Consider the following 14,000-nt stretch of genomic DNA (forward strand, 5'->3'; position numbering starts at 1 on the left):
GACGGCATCTACGCCCTCAGATCTGATCTGCAGACGATTCCCTGGGGACGGCATCTGCGCCCCCCCCCTCAGATCTGACCTGCAGACGATTCCCTGGGGACGGCATCTACGCCCTCAGATCTGATCTGCAGACGATTCCCTGGGGACGGCATCTACGCCCTCAGATCTGATCTGCAGACTATTCCCTGGGGACGGCATCTGCGCCCCCCCCCTCAGATCTGATCTGCAGACGATTCCCTGGGGAAGGCATCTACGCCCTCAGATCTGATCTGCAGACGATTCCCTGGGGACGGCATCTACGCCCTCAGATCTGATCTGCAGACGATTCCCTGGGGACGGCATCTACGCCCTCAGATCTGATCTGCAGACGATTCCCTGGGGACGGCATCTACGCCCTCAGATCTGATCTGCAGACGATTCCCTGGGGACGGCATCTACGCCCTCAGATCTGATCTGCAGACGATTCCCTGGGGACGGCATCTACGCCCTCAGATCTGATCTGCAGACGATTCCCTGGGGACGGCATCTACGCCCTCAGATCTGACCTGCAGACGATTCCCTGGGGACGGCATCTACGCCCTCAGATCTGACCTGCAGACGATTCCCTGGGGACGGCATCTACGCCCTCAGATCTGATCTGCAGACGATTCCCTGGGGACGGCATCTACGCCCTCAGATCTGATCTGCAGACGATTCCCTGGGGACGGCATCTACGCCCTCAGATCTGATCTGCAGACGATTCCCTGGGGACGGCATCTACGCCCTCAGATCTGATCTGCAGACGATTCCCTGGGGACGGCATCTACGCCCTCAGATCTGATCTGCAGACGATTCCCTGGGGACGGCATCTACGCCCTCAGATCTGATCTGCAGACGATTCCCTGGGGACGGCATCTACGCCCTCAGATCTGATCTGCAGACGATTCCCTGGGGACGGCATCTACGCCCTCAGATCTGATCTGCAGACGATTCCCTGGGGACGGCATCTACGCCCTCAGATCGGATCTGCAGACGATTCCCTGGGGACGGCATCTACGCCCTCAGATCGGATCTGCAGACGATTCCCTGGGGACGGCATCTACGCCCTCAGATCGGATCTGCAGACGATTCCCTGGGGACGGCATCTACGCCCTCAGATCGGATCTGCAGACGATTCCCTGGGGACGGCATCTACGCCCTCAGATCGGATCTGCAGACGATTCCCTGGGGACGGCATCTACGCCCTCAGATCGGATCTGCAGACGATTCCCTGGGGACGGCATCTACGCCCTCAGATCGGATCTGCAGACGATTCCCTGGGGACGGCATCTACGCCCTCCTCAGATGGGATCTGCAGACGATTCTCTGGGGACGGCATCTACGCCCTCAGATCTGATCTGCAGACGATTCCCTGGGGACGGCATCTACACACCCCCTCAGATGGGATCTGCAGACAATTCATTGGGGAAAGCATCTACACCCCCCTCAGATCTGATCTGCAGACGATTCCTTGGGGATGGCATCTACACCCCCCTCAGATGGGATCTGCAGACGATTCCTTGGGGAAGGCATCTACACCCCCCTCAGATCTGATCTGCAGACGATTCCCTGGGGACGGTATCTACGCCCTCCTCAGATGGGATCTGCAGACGATTCTCTGGGGACGGCATCTACGCCCTCCTCAGATGGGATCTGCAGACGATTCCTTGGGGAAGGCATCTACACCCCCCTCAGATCTGATCTGCAGACGATTGGGGACGGCATCTACACTCCCCCCCAGATTTGATCTGCAGACGATTCCTTGGGGTAAGCATCTACCCCCCCCCCTGTCAGATGGGATCTGCAGACGATTTCTTGGGGAAAGCATCTACGCCCTCCTCAGATGGGATCTGCTGACGATTCCTTGGGGAAAGCATCTACCCCCCCCTCAGATCTGATCTGCAGATGATTCCCTGGCGACGGCATCTACGCCCTCCTCAGATGGGATCTTCAGACGATTCCTTGGGGAAAGCATCTACCCCTCCCTCAGATCTGATCTGCAGACGATTCCCTGGGGACGGCATCTACACCCCCCTCAGATGGGATCTGCAGACGATTCCCTGGGGACGGCATCTACACCCCCCTCAGATGGGATCTGCAGACGATTCCTTGGGGAAAGCATCTACACCCTCCTCAGATGGGATCTGCAGACGATTCCTTGGGGAAGGCATCTACGCTCTCCTCAGATGGGATCTGCAGACGATTCCTTGGGGAAGGCATCTACTCCCCCCTCAGATCTGATCTGCAGACGATTCCCTGGGGACGGCATCTACGCCCTCCTCAGATGGGATCTGCAGACGATTCCTTGGGGAAGGCGACTACACCCCCCTCTGATCTGCAGACGATTCCCTTGGGACGGCATCTACGCCCTCCTCAGATGGGATCTGCAGACGATTCCTTGGGGAAGGCATCTACACCCCCCTCTGATCTGCAGACGATTCCCTGGGGACGGCATCTACGCCCTCCTCAGATGGGTTCTGCAGACGATTCTTTGGGGACGGCATCTACGCCCCCCTCAGATGGGATCTGCAGACGATTCCTTGAGGAAGGCATTTACACCCCCCTCAGATCTGATCTGCAAACGATTCCCTGGGGACGGCATCTACACCCTCAGATGGGATCTGCAGACGCTTCCTTGGGGAAAGCATCTACACCCCCCTCAGATCTGATCTGCAGACGATTCCCTGGGGACAGCATCTACACCCTTCTCAGATGGGATCTGCAGACGATTCCCTGGGGACTGCATCTACACCCCTCCCTCAGATCTGATCTGCAGACGATTCCTTGGGGATGGCATCTACGCCCTCCTCAGATGGGATCTGCAGCGAATTCCCAGGGGACGGCATCTACACCCCCCTCAGATCTGATCTGCAGACAATTCCCTGGGGACGGCATCTACGCCCTCCTCAGATGGCATCTGCAGACGATTCCTTGGGGAAGGCATCTACACCCCCCTCAGATCTGATATGCAGACAATTCCCTGGGGACGGCATCTACGCCCTCCTCAGATGGGATCTGCAGACGATTCCTTGGGGACGGCATCTACGCCCTCCTCAGATGGGATCTGCAGACGATTCCTTGGGGACGGCATCTACGCCCTCCTCAGATGGGATCTGCAGACGATTCCTTGGGGAAGGCATCTATGCCCTCCTCAGATGGGATCTGCAGACGATTCCTTGGGAAAGGCATCTACGCCCTCCTCAGATGGGATCTGCAGACGATTCCTTGGGGAAGGCATCTACGCCCTCCTCAGATGGGATCTGCAGATGATTCCTTGGGGAAGGCATCTACGCCCTCCTCAGATGGGATCTGCAGACGATTCCTTGGGGAAGGCATCTACGCCCTCCTCAGATGGGATCTGCAGACGATTCCTTGGGGAAGGCATCTACGCCCTCCTGAGATGGGATCTGCAGACGATTCCTTGGGGAAGGCATCTACACCCCCCTCAGATCTGATCTGCAGACGATTCCCTGGGGACGGCATCTACGCCCTCCTCAGATGGGATCTGCAGGCGATTCCTTGGGGAAGGCATCTACACCCCTCTCAGATCTGATCTGCAGACGATTCCCTGGGGACGGCATCTACGCCCCCCCCCTCAGATGGAATCTGCAGACGATTCCTTGGGGAAGGCATCTACACCCCCCTCAGATCTGATCTGCAGACGATTCCCTGGGGACGGCATCTACGCCCTCCTCAGATGGGATCTGCAGACGATTCCTTGGGGAAGGCATCTTCACCCCCCCTCAGCTCTGATCTGCAGACGATTCCTTGGGGACGGCATCAACGCCCTCCTCAGATGGGATCTGCAGACGATTCCCTGGGGACGGCATCTACACCCCCCTCAGATCTGATCTGCAGACGATTCCCTGGGGACGGTATCTACGCCCTCCTCAGATGGGATCTGCAGACGATTCTCTGGGGACGACATCTACGCCCTCCTCAGATGGGATCTGCAGACGATTCCTTGGGGAAGGCATCTACACCCCCCTCTGATCTGACCTGCAGACGATTCCTTGGGGACGACATCTACACCGCCCCCCCCAGATCTGATCTGCAGACGATTCCTTGGGGACAGCATCTACGCCCTCCTCAGGTGTGATCTGCAGACGTTTTTTTTTTTCTTACTTAAATACTTTTCTTTGAGACTAAAAATAATATTTGCAATAGGGTTTTATTAATAATTTTGTACTGTGCTGTATATTCTACTGCTGGCTGCATATTGAGGTAACTGAGAATTCATCAGTGAGCTCTTTCTGTTACAGTTTGTAGCTAGGGTGAGTGCACACAGTGCAGATTGTGCTGCGGATTTTTCCGCGCAGATTTGCAGGTAAATCCGCAGGTAAAATGACCTGCGGATTTGCCTGCGGTTTGCCCCTGCGGATTGACACCTGGACAATGGAACAGGTGTCAACCCGCTCTGGAATCTGCAGAAAGAATTGACATGCTGCGGATTTAAAACCGCAGCAAATCCGCGTGGAAAAATCCGCAGCATGTACACTGCGGTTTTTAAATTCCATTCATTAACATTGTACTGTACAATGCTTGCAGATCCGCAGCAGAATCCGCACCGTGTGCACATGCCCTTACTCGTCTCCTTTGTGCTCATTTATAACCTCAAAACCCCATTAAAGAAGAGCTGAGCTTTCATGTGGTGATAAATCATCTGAGAGGAGCTCGGCTTGTTTCTTGCCCTTCAACTATTAATGGCGATGGCCGGAGACGGTGTCAGCACAGGACACACCGAGAGAACGGTTACGATGTATTCCCCACATACACAATGTTCTGTGGCTGTTGTGTGGCCACTGACTGGGGCCAGTGTCTGTTGTCAGACATTTGAGGGGGGGGTCTGCTTTAGAAAATATATTAGAAAATGTGACACTTTTTTTTCATTCCGAAACAGCGCCACTCTTGTACAGGGGATGTGACTGGTATTACATCTCCGCTGTGTTTCCTTGATTTGGGATAAGCTGCAATACCAAGCACAACCTGTGAACAGGAGTGGTGCTGTTTTTGGAAGAAGTAGATTCCAAAACAGCTGCCAGCCCTCTAAGATATCAGAGGGAAGTGGCAGGCACTCTGCAGCCATATAGCGCTCACTGCATGCACATTTTATACCATATTCTATTTTTGGGGAGAATACCAGTCACCATTTATTCTTTAGATTGGCGCTTAGAGCCGATTCCATAAGACGGTCATGTTATATGTCAGTCTTGATCTGGGGTAAGATGTGCCAGATTCATGGAGGCATGGGCTGGAGGACGTCTCTGTCTTAGTTTACACCTATTAGGATGAAAAAGTGGTGACATTTCAAGCCGTTTTACCCCAACTTTCTGGAACAAACAGATGATTTGACCTCACGGTGTAGAAATAATAACATGAGGGCCCATAGAAGTGCACGGGAGCCTCGCCACAGCTCCGGGGTTCTACAGAGCCTCAGTACTTCTAGCTGCATAGCCGGTAAGGTCCTGTTCACATGCTCAGGATTTTGGCTCCGTTTCTGTGCGGAGAAGCTGTCATATCAGTGCTGTGAGGGATCCGGGTCACTGTCTTTCTCTCCCTGGCAGTTAGGACAGAAGTGTTGGTGGTGCACAAGTAGTACCAGCACGTCTGTATAATGTCTGTGACCGTGCCAGAAAGTGACGGCGTCGTGTCCTGCCATTATATCGATCTCCTGACAGCAGATTTATTCCCTGAACCTTTCTACATGTGTGCAGGCAGGTTCAGTAAAGTACTGTGTGATCGCCGTCTTCTCCAGTTTCCAGCGCGGTTCCGGTCCTCTTCTCACGTGATTGCGATTCTGGATCACACCGGGGTTTATGTCATCTGGACATCAATTTTGCAATACGTCTTGATGTGACACTCCACAGTCACACATTGTATCAGTAACCTCCAGTTCACACACAAGCCCTGATGATGTGAGGTGACATGACGTGAGTGATTTGAGGAGCCATGCCGGAAACTGGAGATGATGGCGACCAGTGAGTATAGTAATGCACCTGCTCTGTGCTGAGGTGCCGGGATGTCCCCTCAAATTCCCATCATCACGCGCTGATCGTTGCCCCGGAATATCACGGCGATGCCGCCTCTGAGCGAAGCCGCTTCCTTCTGTTGTGACTTCATCCATCTGTTTGTACTTTTTGGTAAATCAATAAGTTTTGCTTCTTATTTTGCAGAATCCCAAGACATGTGAGCAGGTGAAGAAGCTGCTGACTGACGGGAACAAAGAGGAGCTGGAGAAATGTTTTGGCTCCAGAATGGAGTTCGGTACAGCGGGGCTACGAGCGGCCATGGGGCCTGGCATATCCCACATGAACGACCTGACCATTATCCAGACCACTCAGGTATTGACTTTGTTGGATTGTTTTTACCATGTCTCCACCGTACGTGTGTGCTGCTCAGCATAACATGGTGACCGGTCACTAATATGGCCTCCTGAGCTGGCAGCCACCTGGTGTAATAGGGCACCTCTTGTAGGATTGACACTGATGATTGAGCCTTCCCTAAAATACAGGGGTGTCACAGAGGGTTAGTAGGGTGCTATGTCCTGATGAGGGGGTCTGAGATGAGCCCCATGACGATACCACCCTCCTTACTGTGCCATCCCCCGGGCCGGACGTCTCTGATCCTAAGTGCCAGGATCTAGTTCTAGTCAGCATTGGTTATATCAGATGAGTTTCCTAATTGGCAGGAAATGAGTGTGAGGAAATGAGTGTGAGGTAACGCTGGGAAGTGGCTTACTGGTTCCTGTAACTGAGGACAGCAGACGTGGTAATAGTATTAGGACAGCGCGACGGCGTGCGAGCTCAGCCTTGGGCAGTAATGACCTGAAACCCTTGTATATTACAGCTAAGACTGTGCTCACTACGTGTGTGTATGTGTGGGGGGGGATGGTGCGCGCCCTGCTCGCCACGTGTAAGGGGTGTTCTCCTTGCTCACCACAGGTGGGGGATTGCGCCCTGCTCGCCACGTGTAAGGGGTGTTCTCCCTGCTCGCCACATGTAAGGGGTGATCTCCCTGCTCGCCACAGGTAAGGGGTGATCTCCCTGCTCGCCACATGTAAGGGGTGATCTCCCTGCTCGCCACAGGTGGGGGATTGCGCCCTGCTCGCCACGTGTAAGGGGTGATCTCCCTGCTCGCCACAGGTGGGGCATTGCGCCCTGCTCGCCACATGTAAGGGGTGATCTACCTGCTCGCCACATGTAAGGGGTGATCTCCCTGCTCGCCACATGTAAGGGGTGATCTCCCTGCTCGCCACATGTAAGGGGTGATCTCCCTGCTCGCCACATGTAAGGGGTGATCTCCCTGCTCGCCACATGTAAGGGGTGATCTCCCTGCTCGCCACATGTAAGGGGTGATCTCCCTGCTCGCCACATGTAAGGGGTGATCTCCCTGCTCGCCACATGTAACGGGTGATCTCCCTGCTCGCCACATGTAAGGGGTGATCTCCCTGCTCGCCACAGGTGGGGGATTGCGCCCTGCTCGCCACATGTAAGGGGTGATCTCCCTGCTCGCCACAGGTGGGGGATTGCGCCCTGCTCGCCACATGTAAGGGGTGATCTCCCTGCTCGCCACATGTAAGGGGTGATCTCCCTGCTCGCCACATGTAAGGGGTGATCTCCCTGCTCGCCACAGGTGGGGGATTGCGCCCTGCTCGCCACATGTAAGGGGTGATCTCCCTTCTCGTCACATGTAAGGGGTGATCTCCCTGCTCGCCACAGGTGGGGGATTGCGCCCTGCTCGCCACGTGTAAGGGGTGATCTCCCTGCTCGCCACAGGTGGGGGATTGCACCCTCCCCGCTCACCACGTGTGGGGGATTGCATGCGCCCTGCTTGTGCCCTGCTTGCCACGTGTGGAGGATTGCGCTCCCCGCTTTCTTCTGCCATAGATACACAATAATGTCCAGGCCGCCCGGCTCTTTGCATTTCTCCCCAGGATCTAGTGTCTGGTGTTTGGATGGAGCAGAGCTCTCTGCTGTTCCGTGCTAGTCGTGTTTCTGTTTTTGCTCACTGACCATCTGAAAGAAAACTGAACTTCAGCTTTGTGAATCGTCTGATATCTACGACTTCTAAACAGTAATTTATTAAATATACTAAGCTTAAGCCCTTAAGTAAGCTAGAGAATAGGTCAAAAGTGCATCCTGCCGAGGAAGGAAGGTGTATTGTGTCCGTAGGTCTAAAGTTTCTCCTGGTGAGCTCCAGCGGGGTCAGGGAGACTTATCGTCCGGGCAGTGCCTTCTGGGAAAAAGGTATGCAAATTAGCCAAGAAAAAGAAACCTAGCTCTCTAGTGCCACCTAGAGGCAGACACCCTTTAAAGCAGTGTTTCTCAACTCCAGTCCTCAAGACCCACACACAGGTCATGTTTTCAGGATTTCCTTAGTATTGCACAGGTGATGGAATTAATGCTTGAGCAGGTGTTGAAATCACCTGTGCAATGCTAAGGAAATCCTGAAAACTTGACCTGTGTGTGTGGGTCTTGAGGACTGGAGTTGAGAAACACTGCTTTAAAGGGAATCGGTCATCAGAAAAAAAAACACCATGGCTCTGTAAATATGGGGGTTAATCTGCATGTTATCATTTCTAACCTGCCCGGCGCTAGCACTGCAGGGAGAAAACAATCAGTATTCTTCCTGGCAGCGTTCAGGTTTCAGTCACGGTGCCATGTCGGTGCGGGGTCAGTCACCGCTCTGAATATACACTGTGGTGGCTGTAGCTGCGCCTCCGGCCCTGACTGACAGCCGGACCCAATACAGAATGAGTGTCAGTCGGTGGAGCGGTTACAGCCGACGATCTGTATTCTCACGGCGGTGAGCAGGTTAATAAGCAGTTGTTTGGAGCTCTTCACTGAAGTAGCCATGAAGCTGCTGTTTCCGGATAGGTCTTTTTCTTTTGGAGAAGGCCCTGATTTAGCTGATTTTCCTCAGTCTTCTAATTCATCTACCTCCTGTAGGGGGTACTAGAGACACGGCCTGCCGCTTTCTCTGGGATCGGGGCTCAGTTTCCCACATATGTACGTCCTGGCTGTACACCGCTCCTCCATCATCATTTCATGGGATAAAAAAGGGTTCAGGCCATTAGAAGAAACTCCAACATGACAATAACCTCCAACACTTCTGGTGAAGGCGCTGTTTGAGATCTAATAAAGTAGTTTTTTATCTTTTTCCTTAGGGTTTCTGCAGATACCTGGAGAAGAACATCAGTGACCTGAAAGACAGAGGAGTAGTGATTGGCTATGATGCCCGCGCTCACCCAGCAAGTGGAGGCAGCAGTAAGAGGCATGTCACATTGGTCATCGTGTACATTACCAGAACCACAGGTCAGATAGTGCCGCAGGAGGCAGCCGCTCGTCCCCGTGGGGCCTTTTTGTGGCAGGAGGCAGCCGCTCGTCCCCGTGGGGCCTTTTTGTGGCAGGAGGCAGCCGCTCGTCCCCGTGGGGCCTTTTTGTGGCAGGAGGCAGACGCTCATCCCCGTGGGGCCTTTTTGCGGCAGGAGGCAGACGCTCGTCCCCGTGGGGCCTTTTTGCAGCAGGAGGCAGACGCTCGTCCCCGTGGGGCCTTTTTGCGGCAGGAGGCAGACGCTCGTCCCCGTGGGGCCTTTTTGCGGCAGGAGGCAGACGCTCGTCCCCGTGGGGCCTTTTTGCGGCAGGAGGCAGACGCTCGTCCCCGTGGGGCCTTTTTGCGGCAGGAGGCAGACGCTCGTCCCCGTGGGGCCTTTTTGTGGCAGGAGGCAGACGCTCGTCCCCGTGGGGCCTTTTTGTGGCAGGAGGCAGCCGCTCGTCCCCGTGGGGCCTTTTTGTGGCAGGAGGCAGCCGCTCGTCCCCGTGGGGCCTTTTTGCGGCAGGAGGCAGCCGCTCGTCCCCGTGGGGCCTTTTTGCGGCAGGAGGCAGACGCTCGTCCCCGTGGGGTCTTTTTGCGGCAGGAGGCAGACGCTCATCCCCGTGGGGCCTTTTTGCGGCAGGAGGCAGACGCTCGTCCCCGTGGGGCCTTTTTTGCGGCAGGAGGCAGACGCTCGTCCCCGTGGGGCCTTTTTTGCGGCAGGAGGCAGCCGCTCGTCCCCGTGGGGCCTTTTTGCGGCAGGAGGCAGCCGCTCGTCCCCGTGGGGCCTTTTTGCGGCAGGAGGCAGCCGCTCGTCCCCGTGGGGCCTTTTTGCGGCAGGAGGCAGCCGCTCGTCCCCGTGGGGCCTTTTTTGTGGCAGGAGGCAGCCGCTCGTCCCCGTGGGGCCTTTTTGTGGCAGGAGGCAGCCGCTCGTCCCTGTGGGGCCTTTTTGCGGCAGGAGGCAGCCGCTCGTCCCCGTGGGGCCTTTTTGCGGCAGGAGGAGGCACTCGCCCCCCGTGGGGCCTGTGCCGCAAGGTGGAATGACTGCAGGTCAGGAGACAGTAACCCGGCACAGTCCTCCATGTAGTCCTAATGTTAAGGCCCCATCTCACTAAGCGATCTCAGTAGCGAGATCGCTGCTGAGTCACAACTTTTGTGACGTAACAGCGATCTCACCAGCGAGATCGCTATGTGTGACAGCGATCAGTGACCGGCCTCCCTGCCGGTATCGCTGATCGCTGCAAGAAATCTCTGGACATTTCTTTGGTCGCTGGTCTCCCGCTGGCCAGCACGCATCGCTGTGTGTGACAGGCGAGAGACCAGCGATCAGGTGTAAAAAATAATTAAAAAAATAAAAAATATAGTTATTCTCACCTTCCGACGTCCCGTTCAGCCATCCCGCCTCTCTCCACGCTCCGGTCCCAGTGATCCTTTGCACGAATGACCGCGAGACTTTGTTATCCTGCGAGACTGTGATATCTCGCGTTCATTCGTGCAAAGGATCACTGGGACCGGAGCGTGGAGAGAGGCAGGATGGCTGAACGGGACGTCGGAAGGTGAGAATAACAATATTTTTTATTTTGATTCTATTTTTTACAGGATGGCCAGCGATGCCGGGCGCTCGGCATCGCTGTGCTAATCGCTGGTGAAGCTGTCTGTGTGACAGCTCACCAGCGATCACATAGCGACTTACTAGCCATCCTGACACCTTGATATCGGTGTCGGGATCGCTGGTAAGTCGCTTAGTGTGACGGGGCCTTTAGTCACATAGTCTAACTCCGGCCCATTGGAGCCAATTCTCGTTTTTGCACTTTTGCTTTTTCCTCCCTTTTTTTCAAAAAGCTATAACTTTTTTCTTTTGTAGTGAATGTAGCGCTAGGAGTTGTAGATCTGAATGTCGCCATTCACTTTTACATATAAGATACCGAAAAACACAAGGAGGAAGAAAACTCTAAGTGTGTATGCGAAGAACCACATTTTTGCTGTTGTGTTTTGGGTTTTCTTTATACGGAGTTCACTTTTCTGTTCTCGTTTTTTTTTTGTTGTTGATCGATTTGATGTTATTTTACAGGTGCGTACAATATTTTGACCACTTTTCATTTAAGTCTATGGCGAGGTGACCAAAAAAAACTATTCTGGCGTTTTGTTTTTTAAAGTCATTTGACATATGGATTAAATAATTGACAGAATCCTGCTCTCCTGCCAGTAAAGAACCGGCTTACAAAAGGAATATATTTTTGCATTTTTATTGCGTGTTTGCTGCATTTTATTGTCTCTTGTGCATGCTGATAAAGTTTAGCGCCCCCCCCCCCAAAAAAAAAAACCATGATGCAACTTCCGTTTGTTTTTGCACCAGACATGCAGCAAAGCCTGATTCCTGCGTTTTTTGCTGCGTTTTTTTGCCCTCACTTATTGATTTCTACGAGTGAAAAAACGCTGAAAGTGACAGGCAGCAGTTTTCCAACTCGGTCAGGAGAAAAAAACCAGTGTGCATGAGATTTCTGAAATGCTTTTGCTGGTTCTGTAAAACGCAGCTTAAAATTTGCAAAAAAAAAAAACGCAGCAAGAACGCAGTGTGTGAACGCAGCCTTACGTGTACTGTTGCGATTTATTCACTTATTGCGGGGAATGTGCTCATTCTGTTTCCATCGGAGGTCAGTGTGAACGTGCACCTACACATTGCACTTACGCCAACATATGATACAGCCCATTTCTTTGGATTTGGGAAAGCTTTGATGAATCAGAGTCTGTGATTTTGATTTGTGTCGTTTAACATTTTAATCTACTTTGTCTCCAGGTTTGCGAGACTCGCTGCCACAACCTTCGTCAGTCAGGGCATCCCCGTCTACCTCTTCTCCGGTATCACGCCAACACCCTTCGTGGTAAGTTCCTTTAAAGGCACGTTCACATCCTGTATAGTGATGTCTTTTGACTAGGTTGTCATCACTGAGCGGTGGGGATCTGAACTTTGGGCCTCCCACTAATATCTGTTAAAGGGGTTTTCTGGTTTCGGAAAACCCCTGTTCCCTGGCTGTAGACTGTTTGTTTAAAAAAAAAAAAAAGCCCCGAAGCTTTACTCACCCTCCTTGGGTCCAGCGCCGAGTCTCTGCCACTGCTCCCAGTGTTTGTTATTGTCTGCAGCGCTGACGTCACATATTCAGCCAATCAATGAGCTCAGAAGCTCAAGGCATCAACTCTGTTTTAGTTGATGCAGGACAAATCTGGTGACAGGTTCCCTTTAAGTCCTGTGTCGCTTTCTGTTCTCCGTACGCAGTGGCGCTCTTCTCTGCAGCCTGGCGATACTGGGAATGGCAGACATGACCATGGGCACGTCGTGTAGGCACCGCTGTACAGGAAGAGACTTTACATTATATAAGGAACCGATAAAACCAGCAGGTGACAGACTGGTGAGGGGGCCCTGCACCACCAGGGTGTAGTGCTCTTAGGTCAGGGAGAGGCAGCGTATACAGTGGTGTGACGGGAGCAGGATTGATGGAGGGAGAGCACCAATGCTGGTAGAAGGTGGGAAAGAATCTGATATATGGAGGTACGAGCACCGCACTCTTATCTGAGAACTTGACTGTAAGAAAGCTGAAATTATCTTTTCTTAAAGGGAATCTGTCAGGTTTTTGCTATGTAATCTGAGGGCAGCATGATGTAGGGGCTGAGACACTGATTTCAGCAATGTGTCACTTATTAGGCCGTGTGCTGTTGTTTCAATACAATCAGCGTTTTATTGGCAGGAGATTATCACTGCCAGGACTGGTGCCAATATGAGACTCGGTCTGACCACGCCCCCATCACTGATTAGCAGCTCACTGTCAATAGACCATGTACATATCTAGGAATTCTAATTGTGTCACAACGGCTGTACCCAGTAATCTAAGTGACACATCGCTGGAATCGGGGTCTCTTTCCCTACATTGTGCTGCTCTCAGATAAGGCAGCAAAAACCTGCCGACAGAGTCCCTTTAAGCTCTTCTCTCTGTATAGTCGGGTAACTATTTCTTTCCTTTTCTAGCCGTATACCGTGATTCATCTTAACCTGTGTGCAGGGATTATGGTTACTGCCTCTCACAATCCTAAGCAGGACAATGGATACAAGGTAGGACCAGTGTTACTATACACCCCTGGCTCATTATATCCAGAGGAACGACACAATCATTTATTCCTGTCTACATTTTACCCATCGTATTCTACCCGGGAGCAAAAATTCACATCCTGCATAATGTTGTCTCCAGTGTGTTAGCATTTTGGGCCCCTTTTTGACAGAGATTAAAAAAAAAAAAAGTAGTATTTTTGTGATTTCCCAGTGCTATTCCCTGCACAAGCTTCAGTGTAGCCGCACCACTCTGCTTTACCCTCCCATACAGCTCTTGTGTGATGTCCTCTCCCCTGTGCGGGCACTGATGCTGCCTCTGTACATTCTCCTACACGCTGCTTCCATCTGTGATTGTCCCCCCGCACCCCGGACACTGTATGCTCCCCTCCCTGTTTCCACTTGATATCTCTTATCATTGCATTGCCCATTATGTTATTTTATGGGGTGTCCTCACTCTTCCTCAGTGGTGGATTTCAGGGGTTGAGGAGGATTGGGCCTGTTTCTTTGACCTTCTCCCTAGTAAGACATATGCACGCTCAGCAGAGTGTGGCGTGCATATTTATGGGGG

General features: G+C 52.9%; 1 protein-coding gene across 1 annotated transcript in view; it reads left to right on the forward strand.

Annotated features, from left to right (window-relative positions):
- Positions 1–14,000, forward strand: part of PGM2 (phosphoglucomutase 2) — an 89,359-nt gene that overhangs the window by 21,075 nt on the left and 54,284 nt on the right. The window contains exons 2-5 of the mRNA XM_073563007.1: positions 6,192–6,359; positions 9,185–9,291; positions 12,128–12,212; positions 13,352–13,435. Of these exons, the coding sequence (XP_073419108.1) occupies positions 6,192–6,359; positions 9,185–9,291; positions 12,128–12,212; positions 13,352–13,435 (444 nt within the window). The remainder of the gene's footprint in view (positions 1–6,191; positions 6,360–9,184; positions 9,292–12,127; positions 12,213–13,351; positions 13,436–14,000) is intronic.

The sequence above is a fragment of the Dendrobates tinctorius genome, unplaced genomic scaffold, assembly GCF_039654945.1.
Source record: "Dendrobates tinctorius isolate UK_male_01 unplaced genomic scaffold, ASM3965494v1 ptg000376l, whole genome shotgun sequence".
In the NCBI taxonomy this organism is placed as follows: Eukaryota; Metazoa; Chordata; class Amphibia; order Anura; family Dendrobatidae; genus Dendrobates; species Dendrobates tinctorius.